Genomic DNA, 20,668 nt, shown 5'->3' with positions numbered 1-20,668 from the left:
TATTAATGAATTTAAAGAATCTTTTATTTGGTCATGTATTTCAGTATTCACCAAGAATGCGGAGCTTTAGCAACTTTGCCTACAAGAGGGCAAAAGAGAAGCAGCAGCCAGACTATCAAAAGACTGAAAAGGTCAAATAGAGAGTGAGTGCTCCCAAAGTGTCGGTTATAAATAGTCATTTCACAGAAAACACTACACTGTGTGTGTGCACAACTACGGAATGGGCTGTAGGTCAAAGTTGAACCAGGAAATTGAGCTGCAAAAGCCAAATACTGAGGAACAGAGCTGGGCTGTACAGCTCTGTTGACGTAGTGTGCACATTGGAATACACAGGTAACATAATATTACCTGGTATCAGACAGAACTGTCAATTTTTCAATCTACTACTCTCCATCTTTATCTGACATTGCATCCACTGATATTCATGGGGATGGGCATTTAATCTTCCCAAACCAATCACGAGAGACCAATGTCTCCCGCCGAATCTAACAGCATTTTAAATCCATGCTGGTGCGCAGCCATGCCACGGTCTTGTCTTCTAGAAATTCCATTTATATACAAGTAATTTAAATCAGCAAATACATTTTAAGGAAAACATCATGCTGAAGAAATTAGGTTTTCTATTTTGTTTTACCTTTTTATTAACGTAACTAAAATCACAATCTTTCTTTCCCCTTACGCAAATTGCTTTTGTTGCCTAAACCTAAGACAGGACTCTGAACGCACACCTGAAGTTCCGGTGTAAAGGTTTTGCATTATGTACCACACTATCCTCCCCAGCCATCTCCTTCTAAAGCCCGTATGGTATATGAATGTGGTGTTTTGTTACCTGCGAGAGACAGTAGTGGGGTTTCCATCCAAATGTATAAAAATTTTTGAGCGAATTTTGTGAAAATGTGCAAAAGAAAATGCAAATTTATGCCCGTTTCCATTCGTTATTGTTTTGCGATTATTGGGAGTCAACAGGAAGAGCAGTAGGTGGCGCTTCTCGTGAAAAATGAACAAAATAAAAACATCCCCGTAGAAGAAGAGTGTGCCATGAGATGACGACATAAGAGAGCGTCTTATGCCCACTGTAAACAACAACACACTCAACTGACACTCAACAACTGACCATGGACAGATTCCTGATAAACCTGTCGGCTCTTGGGAGAACTGTGGTTAGCATTTTGTCAGCGTTCACAGCGTACCTAACCATCTTGAAGAAGAGACGACAAAGAAGAAGTTTAATGTTAAGAGTACTGTCGGAAATAGCTGGACGGAGACCACCGTGTCGTTCTCCATGTGTATGGGAATGTAGGCGTGTGAAGGACTTTTGGGACGTAGTTGTCCAGCAGCATTTCACTCCCAAACTCTGGCTGAAACATTTCCATATGTCAGGGGCCACATTTGAGGATCTGTGTGCCGGTACGTCATCGTTTATTCGCAAAACCTGTTTCCGTAGCAAAAAGTAGCATTTTCCTTTAATCAATATGCTGACAAATCCACCCCCTCCAAGCGTAAAAACTTTGCAAATTTTCGGCCTTTTTTCGAATTTCTGGCGTTTCCATCTAAGTTTTTTTTCCGCAATTTTTGAAAATGCGAATAAAAATAGGTGGATGGAAACCCCACTATTGTCTCTGCACATAATTCAGGCAGCGATCATGTAGCCACGACAACAACATTATAAAAGGAGTTTAGTAACATAAAATGTTATTCTTAGAGGACAGGGTTGCATGCTAATCTAACTTACCGGGGCTTTAAGAGTGGAGCTAAGCTAAGTAAAACAAACACGATGCTGGGCAATATTAAAAAGACATGTTGATATAGATCAGCCTCAACAGCAGCATCTATCTCATCTATGGTGGCCGCCATTGTTGCTACTACTCCTCTTTGGTTCTGGCGCACCGCCTGACAGTGAAAACAGCTTGACAAATCCTTGATAAGGTGGCGCTGATTACTTAATCGTTTGTCCCCCGGTGGCATTCCCTGGATCATTTTTTGTTTCAACAAAGAAACTGCTGTTTCACGTCAGACTAATCAATCACCTCAGTGCAGTGGGCAGACTCCAAGGTCTGAATGAAGGCAAATTCCAGACCTTTTCCATACGCAACTGTTACAAAACAATCAGCTTTAAAGCAAAAGGAGAGAGTAGTACGACACAGCCCAAACTAACTCTTTGTATTATCAGAGGTTGAGTCATTAGATGATTTTCTAAATTGTAGGGATATTTACAGACAGGTGTAAGAGAGGGAAAAGCGTTACCATGTGTCTCCACGAGTTCAGTAACAACCTGTGTGATTGTCTGACCGCTCAAGCCTCTGCCGCCATTCTTCATCTTCTAACCGCTTCATCCTCTTGAGGGTCGCGGGGGGGCTGGAGCCTATCCCAGCTACATCGGGCGAGAGGCAGGGTACACCCTGGACAGGTCGCCAGACTATCGCAGGGCTGACACATAGAGACAAACAACCATTCACGCTCACATTCACACCTACGGACAATTTAGAGTCTCCAATTAACCTAGTCCCCAATCTGCATGTCTTTGGACTGTGGGAGGAAGCCGGAGTGCCCGGAGAGAACCCACGCTGACACGGGGAGAACATGCAAACTCCGCACAGAAGGGCTCCTACGCCCGGGATCGAACCGGCAACCCTCTTGCTGTGAGGCGAGAGTGCTAACCACCACACCACCGTGCCGCCCGCCGCCATTCTACTGTTCTTATTATTTGCTTGGTGTTATTATAAATAGAATTAAGCCCTTGAGTATTTCTGTGATGGAGTTCTTGTTTAAAGCAGGCAGACACGACAATCAAGAAAGTCTGCAGGCAGAGGAGGTCAACAAAATGTCCGCCACCAGCAGTGTCAGATCATAAAACAGTGCTTTGTAATGGTTTTGAAAGCACTGACAAATGATGTCCTGCTGACAGAGTGTTAGATCACAAAATGCTTCCTCTCTTCATGCATAACCTGCTATAGGGAGTAGTGATGAGATGCAGCTCATGACACTACATCTTTATCTAGAACTCAAAATAAGCCAACATCCGTTACATCTAATTCTCCTTGTCTCCGTGACATGATTTTTCATATAACTTGTAATTCAATTTTGCAAAAAACCTCTTTCCTCAACCATCTAGTTACAAGCTGACTGATGGCGGTTTTGACTTTAAACATGATTTCCTGCAAACATCTGTGGTATTTACCGCACACTGCGCTCATCCGTAGCATCATCATTATTAAAGGTGCTCGGCTGCAGTTGTCCGTCTTCTCTGATGCATACTGAGCGTTCATTAGTATGCACGGCGCTGCATTGTTTGGGAGTCTGGGACTATTTAGAACAACAATTTTTATGGTAAGTGCCAATCGGTCATGCTGTACTCTCTCAGGGACTTGACGGAGGTAAGAAAAAAAAAAAAAAGACTGATAAGTGTACAGAGAGGGAAAAACAGAGAAATGAGAGACAGAAGTGGAAGAGGCAGAGAGAGATAAACACAGAGAGAGGAAGAACGTGCAGGATATAAAAAAAAAAAAAGAATGGAGGGGAGGGGAAAGAGCGAGTGCACACGGGAGGCGAAACCAAGAGACAAAGGGGAGATATAGAGATAGAGGTAGAGGAGAGAAAGAGATATCTGTGTGTTTCATAGAAAAGCGGAGACTATAACCTTGAAGCTGAACGCAGTGTGGGTTAAATGCTGGAAATGTCAGCAGAGAGTGGAAACACAAGAAAGGGTGTGTTCACTTTCACCATTCAACTAAAACCAGAATCTTTCCCTTGACTGGATTGATTTTGTTGCCGAACAACATGCAGGGCATGAAGCCCAGTCTGCAAGCGTTTTTGCACACTTTTTATACTGGAAAACACCAGTATAGCTCAGATCTAGGTCCATGTTGGGTAATCCTGCACCTAGCAATTTTCTGCACTTTATGTGAGGCGAGAATCTTTTTTTTTTTTTTTTTTTTTAATTATTTTTTGGGCTTTTGCCTTTAATAGGAGACAGGAGAGAGTGAAATGGGGGAGTGAGAGAGAGTGGGGGGATGACATGCAGCAAATGGTTGCGAGCCGGAGTCGAACCCGTGACCGCTGCAGTGAGGCAACACCTCTGTATATGGGGCACCGGCACAACCACTACGCTACAGATGCCCCGTGAGGCGAGAATCTTGCAATTAACATTCTTATTAACCATTACCATGATATTTCCCTAACCTTAAAGCACACTGTTGTCATGCACTGATTTTGTAGAAATCCGCCATTGGACATAATCTGAGGGTTTTGCAGAAACTTCAAATATTGATGTTCTTGTTTGGTGATAGGTACAAGTTAGTTGGGGAAGAAAAACTGCCACTGAACATAAGGCAGCAATTATGTTTGTGTCCTCCAAATTTTTTTTCCACGATCATTCAAGCGGTCGGTGGCTGCCCCTGTCAAGTTGTATAAAAATAAAAAATCCACAGTCTTCAGGCCTCGAAAAGAAAAGCTTTTAAAAGTTCAGCTGAAGCTTGTACGAGGCTTTCGCTGTCTAAGAAGAACAAACTAAATATCTTCCAAAGTTATAATTTCGTACAAAATCTTGTACATGTTCGTTTCTCCTAATAGTGTTTCCGTGCTGACCTGCAGCAGAGATACTAAGCGTGTGCATTCAGGTTGGTTGCAGGGACAAAACACAAAGTAATAAGCCTTTGTGCGTCTAGCAGGACCAGCAAAACTTTAGACTGCAGCTTTGGAGAGAAGAAGGGCTCTGGATTTTGGACAGAAATAGAAAAAACGCAACTGCCTAGCCACTGAACTAAAAAATGACAGACATCTTGCCAATTAACACTTGAAATCCTTCTTCATGCTAATCTGTGACTGTCATCACCCGCAAAGTCATGTAAACAGCAAATTAAAGTCAAAATGCCAAAACTGTTTACTGTAACCTCAGTGAATGATTTCCAAAAAGCCCAAGACAGACAATGCCAACATGCTGCTTTCAGATATTTCCTGTTGAAGTTTGACATCATTAAGCAGGAAGTTACATCTCAACTGTTATCTAATTAAATAAAGATGTGCACCAACAACAGACAAGATCAGCTCAGAAATATAAGTGTTTTATCACTCTAGTCTGACTGAAATGTGTCTCTGGACACCTCTCACGGCAGATCTGTGTAGTTAAATCTCAATTAATTTAATTGTGTTTAAGCAGTTGGATTACAATATGATAACAAAGATGTATTTATCTCTACTTTTATGACATAAATACAAAGAGACCAATAAAAGTTTGGTTTGTTGTGCTGTGATTGTTGTTAAATGTCTACCAAGGTTAATCTTGTTGCTTATCTAAAACTTTTACAAGTAGATCCTTAATTTAAGGTTTCCTACTGTTGATACAGCTTCCTGTTCAGACTTGTAGACCGTCTTACTTCCTGTTTAGAAGAATTTAATCCTGCAAATCACCAAAACTGTGCTTACTGTGTATGTTGTAAATGGGTGCAGTTACATGATGGCTTCTCATTCCGAATGAAATAAATCTGAATGAAATCATTCGGAATTAAAGTTTTTCCAGGTAGTTTACATGGTAAATATTCAATCCGAATGAGGGCTTACACGGGAGATCAGTTTAATCACCTTAAACGCATTTATTCGGGTCCGTGCAAGGTTTGGGGCAGGGAAGGTTTCTCATTGGATAGGGGGCGGGGCGGATGTTACGTGTTTGCTTTTACTGAAAGAAAACACTGTAGTCCTCGTTCTGGATAACAAGATGCTTGACGACGCCGTTCTTAGTGCCTTTTTTGGGCTTGTTTTGCTTATATTCTTGAAGCAGCAGTACGACAACAACCTTGTTCTGCTAATGCTTCGTCTGTTGAGCAGGAGAAGGGAGGTAGAACGTACAAATTAAAAATAATGTTTCCGCTCGGGACCATCTCTTGTTTTTAGAAGCTGCCATCTTGCTGCACGCGCTATATACGTCATCGCGCCAGAAGGGCAAGGAAGCGAGCATGCGCAGAAAGACCACAATGAACTTAAAGAGGAATGAGTGTATACAAGTGCGAGAAATTCTTTCATTCGCAATTAGAAACTGAATATTCCAGCCCCTTACATCGGAATGAATTTTCAGTCGCATTGGCCATTTTCAATCCGAATTAGGTGTTTACAAGATCACTTTTAATAGAAATGAACTTTCATTACGAATGAAAAGGGAATTAAACTGCCCATGTAAACCCACTCAATATTACAACTGTAGCTGGAGTTTATGCACTGAGAGTAAACCTTTTACTTCCAATTCATTCATTTATTTTCCATAACCGCTTATCCTGTGGGGGTCACGGGGGGGCTGGAGCCTATCCCAGCTGAGAGGCAGGTTCACCCTGGACAGGTCACCACTTATCACAGGGTTACACATATACACAGACAACCAGTCATGCTCACATTCACACCTATGGCCAGTTTAGAGTCACCAATTAACCTAGCCGGTATGTCTTTGAAACAGGAGTACCCGGAGAAAACCCACATTAACACGGGGACAACATGCAGACTCCACACAGAAGGGCTCCCCCACCCTCTTGCTGAGAGACAACAATGCTAACCATTTTGCACTTCCAATGTTTTTCTTTAATACAGAACAAAGGACATGTTTAGCAAAAGAATTTTGAGTAACTGAATTCTGAATTAAATGGACTGATAAATAAATCAAGCTGCTTAAAGTTGGACTCAGGCTCTGACTTTATGTTCACACTGTTTGCAACACCATCAATTAGCAAACTGAAAGCGACAGAACGAGCCCATTTCCATCAAACACACATTCATCTGTCAGCAAACCAATCAGATCTTTTCAGTTAGTGTTATTTGCCTCATGAACAACAGTTATGTCGGGAGCGTGAAAAAAGGTAGTCAAGATGTTGTGTGCAGACATATCTTCCTAGTTTTAACATACTGTACTGTGGCTCTCAATTATGAGTATGGGGATGCTGATGGGTGCCTCTCAGAGAGATTTTGTTCTGTTAAATACATTTTTTTAATGTTTCAAATTTGCACTTGCAATCAGAGAACTCACGCTGTGCATAATCAGCGAGGTAATAAAAAAGCTGTTTCTGTGGAAATAAAGCAGATGAAGCCCCTTATACGAATCATAAACACCTGGGTGACTGTGGTAAAGTTGAAGTGAGAGAAAAAAAGACTTTCCAACTTTCAGTATCATTTCACACCTTTTCGTCTGGTTTTTGAGAGGCATGCTGTACATTCAAAACCAGAAAGACTGATTGACCGGTGGAGGCTAATTATATTTGTGTCTCGGGTTGGCAGAGGTCTGAGGAGGCTGTAATGATGTGAAAAGACAGCGGGCTCTGCCAGTCCGTCACAGTAAATAGGAACTTTCCCTCTTAATTGACCTGCCCGATGGCTGGATCACACTTTAAAAGAAAATAAATACTTAGACGACTGTATTGGATGGATCCCCAGGAGTCCAGCCGCATTTACAGACGACACTCATTAAATAGTGAGTAAAAAACACACAAAGAAAACCAAGCAAACACACATATGTCACGGAAATAATTGTGGCATCTCTCTGCCTGATGTTTTTTTATATAAACGACTCTGCTTTCGAGGATTTACGTGCTGTTTACCCCGCAGCAAAATAGCCACAAACAACGGGGGTGGGGTCATAATTTCCATGGAAATGACTTTGCAGCGGCATGCCAAGCGGATGTGGGAAGAGGTTGGCTCGGCGAAACTCGATTCCTGCTTCAAAGTCTAATCCTCAAATTATCACTCACTCAGCAAATGCCTCTCTCCTCTCCTCTCCTCTCCTCTCCTGCATCACTTCTCTCCCTCGTTTCACCTCCTCTTCTCCAACTCATCTGCCTCTCATCTTTCCTTTCAGGCGCCCCCCTGCAGCTCTATCTATTCATCTGCCTGCGGGAGGGTGGAGAAAATAACAGAAACACTGCATGGAAGATAACTTTATCTGTAAAATAAATCCCCACTGAGTTATGGAATGCCATTACGATTCAAATTTAAAGCATTCACCTCAAATGAAGAATATGTGAGAGTTAAAAACAGACAAAAATACAGATGTATTCAGTGGCATGAAAAAAGTCTGGAACACTGTGATGAAGCACAACAAAAAAAGGCAAGGTTCTAAAGTAAAGAACTGTAATCTGCAGCGTTTCCCGTGGACATTGTCAGTCGAGAGCAATGGTTTAAAGAGCAGACATCTGAGTTGTTTGCATCCCATATTCAACCAGCATGTGCATGACTATGCACCTGTCAGCATGAGATGCGAGCTGTCACAATTGGCCGTAAGGGTCTGTGTCCAAATAGCTTTTTTTTCTGGGTGCCAGCATCTTTTTCCAATTGTTCCCAATGAGGAGAGAGCGCCAAGAGAAAAAGTGCTGCACCCATTGGCTCCGGGTTCTTTGTGTGCGGCCACTCCGAGTGCTTTTAGCTAATAATCTCTGAACTTTTCAGACAGGCGCCAGTGACATCACAGTGGCTACTTTACCAAGGCTACTGTCACAACAAAGACAGAAAAGCAGACCAGCAGGTCACTGAGTGTTGCTCATGAATGTTGTGCTTTTATCACTGTAGGCTACACTTTGTAAGCTTGTTGTTAACTGTAAGCTAGGTTAGCTAACGTTAGTATCGAGGTATTGTCACAGAAACAAAACCTGCACATGGCATGTCATTTAACAAAGTGCTGGGAACACTTATTTTTGTGAGGAGCTGGGATGAAGTGCTCCCCAGCACCCTGCCACTACTGCTTTGCTGGAGAAAAACGCTGTGTGGACACTAGGGCTGTAGTCAACCAAAGAAAATCTTGGTCGACTGAAGTTGTACATAATCTTCAACTAATCGATTAGTCGTGGAAAAAAAAACAACAAATCTGCACGCTATTTTTACTTCTGCAGTGGTGTGTCTGTGTCACTCTGCAGTTACACCTCCAAAACACTAGTCAGTGGTGGAGGACTGTGTTAAGTGCTGTAAAGTTTAGTTCAAATCAAACTTTATTTATATAGTTGATTCAAAACACACATTAAATATGGCTTAATAGAGTGTGCCAGGGCTGACGTCAAAACCCAGAAGTTTAGCATCGCGCTGGTTCCCGAAAGAGAAAGTGAATGTGATTTTTGCACTGCGTTTGGATTATGTCAGAAAATAAGCTCTGTGGCTAACACAAGTTTATGATACTTACAGGTTTTGTTCAGCGAGATAATCTTCACATATCAACACCTTTCATACCGCATTTGAAGCTGAAATGCGATCACCAGAAGTAAACAGCTAACGTTAGGCTTTAACGGACTACATGACTACTCCACGGTCGCATGACTCTTGACGTCACCGCCACTAAGCTTTCAACTGATTTCAGCCGCTTTATTTTAAAAACACTGTATAATGGGGAAATCGGACTGTTTAAGCTAAATAAGAAGCTGTAATGGCGGACTGCCAGCACTCTCGCCTGTTCAGGGGTGATGACGTTTAATGTCCCCGACAGGGTTTGGAGTCGTATTGAGCAACTTGTTAGCAACCGCCTTTTTTACGACACGTAAAAGCTTCAAAACTCACAAGTAGGGTATTTACTGACGTGTTTTATGTCGTAGAACAAAACCTGAAACTCGCTTAAGCTTTTGTTAACCACAGACCTTATTTGAGGCATTTTACCAAAATCCCATTCAAAAAAACGTATTGACTTTTAGACGAGAGAACCAGAAGTGCTAAAAGCGCTAACGGAGTTCTGGGTTTACTGGCACACTCTATGGAGACAATGTCAAACGCAAGTACACAAATCACTATAACTCGCAGCATTCACAGACAAACACTTGTCTTTATCTGGACACATTTCTCCACAAACACAACATGCTAACATTATTAGCACAAGTCTATGGTATTTTGCATTGTCTAAATTAGCTTAGTGTCCTCTTCTCATATAAAACCAGGGACAACAGCAACATGTAACAAAGGTAAAGGCACATAATTTGGCTCCATTACAACTCACAACATTCACCGACAAAACAACTGTCTTATGCTAAACACGTTTTCCAAGCAAATACAACATGCTAACGTTATTAGCGCCAGCCTATGGCATTTTACACTGTATAAATTAGCCTAGCAACGATTTTCTCTGCTCATATGAAGCCAGTATAAATCCCGAAGGATAAATCACACACAAGACTTAAAATGCTATTTTAGTGGAGGCTTTATTGTGTTCACAATTTATTGTTTCTTATCTGTGAAATACAAGTAAATACAAGCTTCGTTTCCACTGAGGGAAATGGTGTCACTATACAGAAACAGACAGTCTGCGCCACTGTGACGCTGAGCGCGGGGTGGGCGAGTTCAACTTTGTGTAAACAGAGTCCTCTCAAAGAGCTCCTAACTTAGCCTAAAAATTTCTAGCAAGGAATCTTAGCTTAAGAGTGATGAGTGAAGTTTCTGAGAGCAACTCTGAGCAAGGAGGGGACAGAAACTTTTATCTTAGTGAGGAGGTGTGGTTGACCTCGTTGCTAGGTATGACGCAGTCTTCTAAAAGCTGTGATTGATTGTTACAAAAAAAATAAGAAAAGAAAGAAAAACAAATGCGCTCCTAGTAATGAATGGGCAGTGAAATCAACCGATCATAGCACTTAGACTGTATTAAGAAATGTGTAATCGTGAAAATAATTTTATGTCATGATGATGAAACTCAGCAAAATTAAATTAATTGTTACACAACTTCAGAATGTTTGAACGTACCTCATTCACATGCCGATTATTATATTGATTTGCTTATTGTTATGTTTACTCGCCATGCTGGTAATTTTACTACTTAATCTATTTGATATTCATGGTGGACGCAGACTCAGCTGTCAGCAATTACTGTGATTGCTGGCCTCCTTGTAAAAAGCGGTGTGATTTGGCAGAATGACCAAAACAACGAATGAAATGGAGAAAAAAAGAACGAGAAAGCCGAACTGGACAGAAGAGCAGTGCCTGCTGTTGGCACAGCTCGTGGAGGAGAACAAAGGAGTTTTAAAAGGGAAATTCGGTCCTGGGATCACGGCACAAGGGAAGAGGCAGACTTGGGAGTGCCCGACAAATCAATGCGTCGTTCCCTCTCCTTTCACACAAGCGATGAGTGTGAGAAGCACTGGTACGTGCTGCAATCCAAAGCGGGCGTTATTGCGTTACTATGCTGGGTGGGAAAAGTAAGTTAATCCCTGATGAGGTCAACCACAAACATTATCCCTGCAAGATCAAGCCGGTAGCGTCTTATTAAATCACTGTCGTTCAATATATGGAGAATATCTCTCCTTCCTCTCTGTCTTTCCGCCATCTTCTCTGTTTAAGACACTCTTAGGCTTCTTAAAAGTCCTCCTCCCTCCTCTTAACAGTTTTTCACCTTAGGAGCTCTCTTAAGGCCTAAGATGCTTTGTGAATAACTTTTATCTTGCGAAGGGAAAATGACGTCACTAAGAGCTGCTTTTAGCCTTAGGATTCTTTGTGAATACGGGCCCAGGTAACTTAGCCTGTCCCCCCGCCGCAGGAAATAATGGATTAATCCTGGAAAGCTGTTGATGTAGCACTTTTCTCCTTATGAAAGTAACACAGCCATTATTCAACTAATGGGAATTTGGTCGGACGGAAGCACATCGACCGAATAATCGACCAGGAGTAGTGGACACACACCCTAATCTGTTATAAATGTACCATCACACTTGTAAAGATGGAGAGGACAGCACACAGATGTTAAAAGGGTCCCAAAGGCTCTGCAGATGTTTTTCAAGGTCGGGAATGTATTAAGACTGATCACTCTTATGTCTGCAGAGTAAAGACAAGGTCTGGCACACATGGTAGCTTCATATACCGTACAGACATGAGAGTAGTATTAATCTTCTCGTCAAGAATATAAACAACAGTATTTCCCAAAATGTCCAAACTCCTTTAAAGCTGCGTTAACTAAGCGGAGGTATACGCCTGCAGAACATCCACTTTAACACAATACCTTAGGATGTTGTTTTGGCTAACACATTAACAATCAATCTGCAATCAGAAGTTACATCAGCACCTCAGGACACTTTGACACTGCCGGTCTGTGGTAACTCTGCCATGCTGCTTTTGTTCAATGTCAACAAGCAAAGATGTTATGTAATTCTCTGTGGCACAGAAATGAAAAGGTCTGATGAGTCATTCTTCACAATTTTCCAGACTTGGGTGGTTTTATGGTCGCAGAAAGCTGAACTATGAGTCCTAGAAGCATGTTGCCAGCTGTACAGTGCTGCGTACGGGCAGCCATATTGCTTAAAAGCTGCTCTGAAGATGAGCAGTGTCCTTGATCAGAGTCACACTGGATCTGTTTCATCGTCAGAGGCACTGTAATGCCTCTGCAGAAAGGTGTGCTGCGGTTTGGCTCGGTGTTTGCAGAAACAAACTGAAATCAAAGTTAGTCGTTTCTAATCTACAAATATCCTGTGAAACCTAAACTCAAATGAAACTCGGAGCAAATGCACTTTACACAGCTGACTAATTCTACAGAAGCTAGCAGAAGTCATCACAACAGATTGCAACTCTACATGTGTTTGAGTTAATACCAGCTTCATTACCAGTATAATGACTTTTGAATATGATATGAAGTGGAATAAAAAAGGAGCCAGTGTGCTCATCAGCAGCCTGCATACTGTATGAACACCAGTAGCATGTGGGGGTACAAACTGCGTACAAACACTGAACAAAGATCTACCTGCTGGACTCTGTAGAAACCAGTCATGAACAGAGAATTACAAATCTTTGCCACCGCTGTTTGAGCCTTTTAGGCCTGACACTTATAATATCATGTCTACCTACTTACATTCATTATAAAGCTGTAGCACTAACTTATAAATTGCAGTACTCATTTAGACAGGAATCTGGTGTTCTGGTCGAATTTGAAACATTTTTGTTGCACATCTGGACACGCGGAAATTAAATGAGGGGTTACTGTGAGTGTGAGGGGTGGAAAACAAGCAGCATACACTCACGTCTTACAACAATTTCTGTGAGTCCGCGCCAGATGTGCATCAAAGACAAACCACTGTGTTGTCTCTGAAAAGCAGCAAATTTGTAGATTTTGCCCAAAGAACTGGCACAGTCAAGCTTTGACTGCGCCTTCTGTCTATGTGGCACATCCACACTATGCAACACAGCTGGGGCCAGATGCATAAAACTCTGTGTGTGCAGGAAGAAAGAAATATGCATATGCAGTCTTAACATCAGATTTATAAAGCTGTGCATACACCTGATTCTGTTTTATAATCTTGACCATCATGGCAATGGGCGCAAAGGCACGAGCCTCAATTGCAAACCCACAGTTCGACATAAATGGACGCCCATCCTTTGTTTGCATATCAATACTTGTGCCCCTCCACCAATCATTAGACCTGTCACTAAGAGATACAGTAAAGAAAATGCAATTTCCCCCACTGTGTCACATCGTTGAGGTTCCCCAACTGTGCCAGAGCAGCTGTCATTACGCATTGCTGTGGATATTTGTAGCATCCATAATACTAACTCATCACTTTTCTGCAAACCATCATCGCGGTTTAATCTCTCTCATCATTATTATTAAATATTAGAGGGATGAACTATGATTCACTCATAGCATTCATGTGGAAACTGCCTTTTCAAAATGCTTCAAAGGGAGATGAATGTAAATAAAAATGATGATGACGTTTATCACTCTTTAGTAATTTCAAATGATCTTGAGTGCTGTGCAGCCTGCAAAAATAATAGCACAATCAATGAATTTGGCCAACAAACTAAAACAATGTTATCCATGTCTCAGCTTATATTTACTCTGCTCCTTATTCACATCAGCTGAAGCTGTGTGTAGGCCTGGTCTGAAGAATGCGTGAGGTTTGCACATTCTCACCGCACATTATTCTTTTATAAATACCAGTTTATGTGTGGGAAAAGGCGTACACGTTTTTGGTGCATACATTGTTTAAGCCCCTGGTGTGGTAGCCTAAATATGTTTCCAAAGTGGAAAAGAGGCTTGCTCAAGTTTCCTTTTAAAAACGTCTCAGTTTTGACTGTAAGCAACATGTTGCTGAGGTTGCGTTGTTGGTAGTTCTACTGTGGATGCTAAAAAAAGACTGATTCCGTTAACGTTCTGCTCTCTTTTTCCTGGTCTCACACTCCTTTGCTCTCTCAAAAGTACCATAGTTTTTGCATAGCATTTAACAAGTCTCAAAATCAAGCAGTTTTATAGTAATAATAGGGCTGAGCATTATATGGATATTGTATCGATGGTGTCATATGAGACTAGATGTCATCTGAGAAACTATTGTGATATTTGATTTTCTCCATATCGCCCAGCCCTCTGTAATAATAAAAACTAAGAAGAACATTTTAGGAATGCTAATAATGAACTCTGTCTCCCTCCTTGCTGTTCAGTGAAGCAGCGAGAACCTCATCGCAGCGCTGCTGGTTAGATGCTAAATGTTGATCAGAGGAGGAAAAAAGGCTCATCTTTAAAGTGTGGCTCTAATGTGGCACACTGTAGCTGCAAAAGATGTGTCGGAAAGGATCAATCCTCCAGACACTCAGCAAACAGCACACAGCTCTCAGAGGAGAGACTCTGATGACTTTAGTGGTACTGAAATGGTCTCCTGAGAAGCTCAGTGGGTGAAAACAACGCAGGGTTACCAAGACACAGACAACTCTCTGACATGAACCAATGTTAAAAACTTAGATGGAAGTAGCAACAAATTAAAGTTGAAATGATGCCTGCAGTCGTCGTAGCTGCTGCCTGCATATTTTGTCAGTCGGATTTGGCTGTTCAATACATAAAATCTACTTTTCATTTCAGGTTTCAACGGGACATTTAGGGTGTTTGTGGGTTTCACACAACATAGCAAACAAGCCAAGTTAGCCCTCTAAGCTAATGCGTGCTAACTATGCTAACAGCAGATGTGCAATGATATTTTGTGCCGACACTAGATATTAAACAATAGCCAGAGACTGTATCGTATTAAGTTGCTGTGAAGCAGAAGATGGAAGATAACGTTAGCGTGAAGCCCCACTTCCTCTGGACAGCTGTACCTGTCACAGACGTCTTCATGAAGCAGACGGTACGACTTAATGTAATGATTTTTACCCCACAGAGCAGCCTGAACGAGAAGTGTGCTGACTCTGCAGTTCTGGGGAAAATAAATTTCTAATTTGAGTTTGAATATTCGACTTTTAGCCGGCAGCCCCAAAATAGGTAAATTCATCTGTCTCTTGTTAACAGTAGGATTACCAAGGACCCTATTATTACCCCCTAACCCTTTTTTTAACAGTTATATCGATAGAAATAAAACAAAATAACATACAGTATTTGAAGCCATTTATATGATCGCACACAAACCAACACTACTTTCATCATAATTATACAGTTTTTCTTATTATAAGTGTTACATCATTACATCAGCAGTACTTGCATAATGCATTTCAAGAATAAAACATTAGCCGATGATTTTTTATTTTTAAATTGGAAACAGGGGCTATGCTGCACAGGGTTAATGAGCTTTGGAAATCCAACTTCTGTCCCATGAAATAAACATTATACCTAGCTATAATCGACCAGTCTGGTGTGTGTAGAGGGGTGTGTGTGTGTGTGTGTGTGTGTGTGTGTTTTTTTTGTAGCAGCCTGGTGTCATTTATTGAAGGGAACAGGTCACAGTGGAAGGCTGGCTCTGGCGTCCTCCTCTCAGATCAGAGGCTGGAGCTATATTAACATATCTGTCCTGCTGCCCTCAGATCTCCAGGGATTTAATAAACTGAAGAAGTTGTTTTTCATACAGTATAAAGCAAAAAAAAACTAAAGGCTAAGAAAGTTCACCTCATAGTGGCAACAAAGGAAAAGTTACAAGATCACAAGAGTCAGCATAAGTCTGTACAAAATTGGCAATCCATCCAACAGATGTTGAGAAGTAGTAGACACAAATGGTGGACCAACACACCACATGACCTCTTCTAGAACCACACAGCTAAAAATGTAGAAAAACTCAAGTTAAAACTGTTGTCAGCACTCAGTCTGTGGTACAGATGACTGAGGTTTAATTATTAAGTGTTTTCGGCACTCAGTCAGCATCTCATCTGGGAATTCTTCTCATTTTCTCCTTACTCTCTATTTTTAAAAGCATTTTCTTCGTCTTGTTTACTGTGAAGTATGCTAATAAGCATATTTTTTTGCAGCAACAAACATCTGTTAGATTTGGGGAAGGTGAAAATGATTTTTAACCAATCTGCTTTTGGGCGAAATTTGGAACACTGAGCCAACGACAGACGGCACTGATATGTGATTTACTATTTCAGTAGAAAAGTTTAGGGTTTCACTTCCTGTAGGGCTCATGTTTCTGTGTATCTCAACAGTTGCCAAAAACAGTGCTTGTAAATATGTCTATACTCTCTCTGAGTGAGTGCAGGTTGGACTGCCTGTTTCTATCTGTCTTTGGGAAGAGGTAACAGAAGACATTTGGAAGCTACATGAAGGCAGACAGTAAAAAGAACCATAAAGAGACGGAGACAGAGAGCCGGGGCTGGGGGCTGGAAGGTCAGCGGATATTTGGAGCTCTGACTCGGTTCCTAATATAACTGTGTGTGGAGCGACAGCTGCTGCGTGTCCTGAAGCAGGTGGGCTGTGTTACATGTCAGAGTCACAGTGGGAGGGAGTGTACTCGGGGATTTGCTGGTGGTGGAGGCTGCTTCAGACAAACGGGAGTCAAAACGAGACTCAAAACGGCTGCTGGTTGTCAGTAAGACATCGTAGCTGCTGCTAATTTCTTTTATTTCTAACTTTAATTACCACAAATACTCTACTCCAGTTAGCATTAGCTTTGTGTTTCACCCAAACAACAAAGAACAACAAAGGAAAGTCTGGCAGTCTGATTTGTAACTTTCACGTCCGTGCCCGTTCTCAGCAAAAGGGCAAATGTGTAACATCTCAGTTAATGTAATCAAGCGCAGCCAGGCTTTCTGTCTCGTCACGCTCACGGAGGTCTGCAGAAAAAATCTCGTCAACAGAATTGGGATAATGAGACCTTTGCGAAACCTGAGGCAGCAATTTTGGGTTTGAAAAGTCTTCTGGAAACGGCGCCACTCATTGGCTTTCTGTCTGGATATAAACAAGCTCACACTAGTGCAATTATAAAAGAAGTAATTGAACTCTAGATCACGTTTTTTGTAAGCTATTAGAGCAGGAGGTGGGTGCACAAACCAAAGCATGCTGACAGTAATGACCTGGTGGAAGTCACAAAAGTTAGGAGTTGAGAACTTTGACTTCGATACTGAGGAAAGAGACTGCGGATAAACTCGTTGAGATTCGAGTTAAGTTATGTCTTAAAGTATTGGCCGGTATACACTTGAGACATAATCCAACAAACTTGAAACACTGAACTTATCCCAATAGATTTACAAACAAGAATCAATTCTACCAACTGAACTACACAGAGACTGGAGCTGAACAAGACCTCCTCTCTCCAAAACACACACGCCCCTTCACCACAACTGAGCCAGCCGCTCATCCCTCCCACCCACAGCAGACCCAGAGTCAGTGTTAAGGCATGCGCCTCCTCCTCCTCTACAGTCGAACCCCCGACAGTAGGCTGCAGTCCGTCCACACTCAGCTTCTTGTTACTTATTTATAGCAGCTTGTTCCCCAGAGGAACAAAGTAATTGAAACCAAATGTGTTGCCGGGACTGATATGGGGAAGTAGGGCAGGGAGCCCACCCACCCCTCTCCTCCCTGTCTCTATACACAAAGATAGTAGAAAGGGGGTGAGATTTAGTGCAAGCAGCCTTGGAAATCACTTTTCTTGCAATTTCATTTCTGAAAGAAAGAGAAAATAAAGTTCCTGAGCTTCATTTCTTCCCAACTTCTCGGTTCACAACAAATAAATTAATTTAACAGCTTCAGTCTCGGGGGCTCTGCATTTGTAAAGTGGTTATAATGTTTTTTTTTCCCGGGCCAGTGAGCACAAACTGGGGGAAAAAACTCGAAAAAAAAATTCTGCCAAGAGAAACAAGCAAATGGCAAACTGAAAAATGAGAAACCGCAGCTTTAATTTGGTCCACTTTTTGAAGGAATGAAGTAGCAGCACTCAAAGCTCTGCCCACCTCCCCGCCCACAACAGTCACACCAACAAGCAGTCCAAACAAGACAGTGAAACTAAACTTACCATGCTTCCTCTGCGTTCTCTCTTTTCCTTCCTGTTTCCTCTTTATTCCTCTCTTTACTTCCCCTCAGTTCTGGGCTCCTGGTGAGCTTTGCTTTGAGCCGAGGTGTGTCAGGCAGATAAAAATGGGATTGAGTTGCTGCTAAGAAGCTGCATGAGGCCTTCACTGACCAAAGTCAAAGTCAGACAGCCACCTCTCTTTCTCTCCCCTCCCCGCTGCCTTGCTCTCTTGTCAGCTTTTCCAATAACAAACTGCTCCCCGCCTCTTTTGGCCGAGTCCCTGAGCTGTGAGCTGTTTCCTGGACGCTTGGTGGACTCCTGTGACCCGGCTGTCTCCCTCTTTCTTTTTCCTTTTTTTTTTTTTTTTTTTTTTTGAAGGCTCTGCTGTGGACACTCTTGTAGCTCCAGCCCTCTGTCTCTCTGAGTAACAGCCCTGCCTTCCTGCCAGATTTAGAACCACAGACACATGTGCTGGCTGCTGGTTTGAAGTTTAAAGAGGCGGGACTTGCCTAAGAGTGTTGTGTTGTCATGACGACCCCTCCTTCTCCAGCAGTCTGGGCCCTGCCCTTCTTCATGTGTGCATTGTGTGAAGCAAAGTATATCATACAGCAAGTCTATGCTGGACCATGTGTGTGAATCCATTGCCAGGCTACTTTCTGTTCATGGCTGGACGGAATAATGCAGACCTCTGTTCTATGCGGAGCTTTTTACCACTATTAATGTATTTTATTGCCAATGTGTGAAGAGATTGTAACGTAACTTAAAAACCGAGTTTCCTTAACTTTCTCAGTTGCCTCTAACAGCCTGTAAACTCACTTCTCTGTGAAAGACATGAGCCGAATTTTCCGAGAAAATCTAAATAATGTGAAGTTATGTGTGTTCCAGAGGGTCTTGCCTTCCCTCAGCCTCGCTACAGTACCAACAGTGTGCAAGAGTACCTAAAATTACAGTGTGTTCTCATCCCAACTTGTCAAATCTCACCGTTTTGTCTGTCCTTTTCGCATCTAAATAAAACATGCTAGGTATCCTTCTGCTTCTGCTGACGTTCTGGGATGCCATGTCCATTTAGGCTTTTAACGCACATTGCGTCTTTTCAAAATACACTTCCATTTTCACAGGAAATGTACAGCTTCTGCTCATTCATTGGTAAAACACAGCATATTTACGTTTATTTCCTTGCGCAACAAAAGCACATGGTTAGGTTTAGAAACAAACCTAAGAAACCTTGGCTCAACATTCACGTGGGAAGCAAACAGTGAACTCCAAAGTCAAAGGTCAAAGTCCGTGGTTTGCTGGACCAATCCACCTCCCCTCCTGCCCACCTGTTCGTGACTTTCCAGCTCCTTATATTACATTTTTACTGGCGGCATTTCATGTTGATGCCGTCCAGTGGCAGTATAAACTGAGACCGCCTGGCGGCGTGTCATACAGTGACAAAAGGTGCCTTTTTGCATTGGTATCTGAGGCCGAAATCATTGACACAGCTGCAGTATTCGATGACTTGGGAATGAGAATAGGCTGAACTAAGCTAAGAAACGGAGTCCACTAATGTCAGCAATTGACTGGCTCCCACTACAACACTCGCATGCTGTGTTTCTGTTATAGGAGCAGCAGCGGGGACCTTCACTCTGTGCCCTGTAGCAACTCAAACTCAGCCGGCACCCAAGCGCCAGGGGTCTAATCACAAACTGCCCTCTCGACTCTCAGTGCTGGAGCAGCCAGTGAGCTAACCATAACCTGTATCATGGAGCCAATGGTCCATATGAAATGTAGGAACATTGCAGAAAGTAACTTTATACTTATGACTGACATTTATTTTCCAGCCTTCTATCAACAGGATGATGGTCAATCGCAGTCAGTGCTTGTCACTATTTTGGCCGATGCAAAGCCAGGTGCTCGCTCACGGATGCAGACTGTGCTTACTGGAGCACAGGCAACAGGATGCTGACTGCAGTTCACTTGACAGCCCCAGAGAGAGGTGTCACTGATAACAAGGATTTTTTTTTTTTTTTTTAAAGTAACATACTGAACCTTTTGAAAAAAGAAACGATAATGTTTTGCATAATTAGTTTAGGAAATCTGCTCAGATTTGTTTTGTCCTTTTGCAATCATGTTTGACATTTTCAGGTCCTTGTTGGCATCTGACATAAGTGTGTGTGTGTGTGTGTGTGTGTGTGTGTGTACATGATTATGAATACACTTCCACTCATCTATTCATCCAGGTACTGTGTAAGTTCATGTGACAGACACAGGGATGGCAGACTACAAAATGCATTTCTTTTTTGGTCATATGAGTTGCTTTGGAAGGCACTGACAAACAACCTGCTGTGTTTTGTTGCGTCTGTACGAGAATTTGAGGTTTCGGTTGCTTTCAGCTGATCACACTTGTCCTTGCCAGCAGAAAACATGCACCTTCTGGATGATTATAACAGTTGCACTCCTCCTTATAGCCTACATTTCCACAGGCTCACTGCAGTATGTACAAAGTCTACCCCTTCCTTGCCTGCTTTCAAGTCTCGAGTAAGTCAAGTCTCAAATTAGCATTTCTCTGA

General features: G+C 42.2%; 1 protein-coding gene across 1 annotated transcript in view; it reads right to left on the bottom strand.

Annotated features, from left to right (window-relative positions):
* sgcd (sarcoglycan, delta (dystrophin-associated glycoprotein)) overlaps positions 1-18,331 on the bottom strand; it is a 234,245-nt gene extending 215,914 nt beyond the window's left edge. Inside the window, exon 1 of the mRNA XM_049591379.1 lies at positions 18,120-18,331. Coding sequence (XP_049447336.1) covers positions 18,120-18,122 — 3 coding nt within the window. The 5' untranslated portion in view covers positions 18,123-18,331. The remainder of the gene's footprint in view (positions 1-18,119) is intronic.
* Positions 18,332-20,668: the final 2,337 nt, after the last annotated feature.

This window comes from Epinephelus fuscoguttatus, linkage group LG12, assembly GCF_011397635.1.
Source record: "Epinephelus fuscoguttatus linkage group LG12, E.fuscoguttatus.final_Chr_v1".
NCBI lineage: Eukaryota > Metazoa > Chordata > Actinopteri > Perciformes > Serranidae > Epinephelus > Epinephelus fuscoguttatus.
The sequence above is the reverse complement of the archived record's forward strand: the minus strand, read 5'-3'. Positions and strand labels throughout refer to the sequence as shown.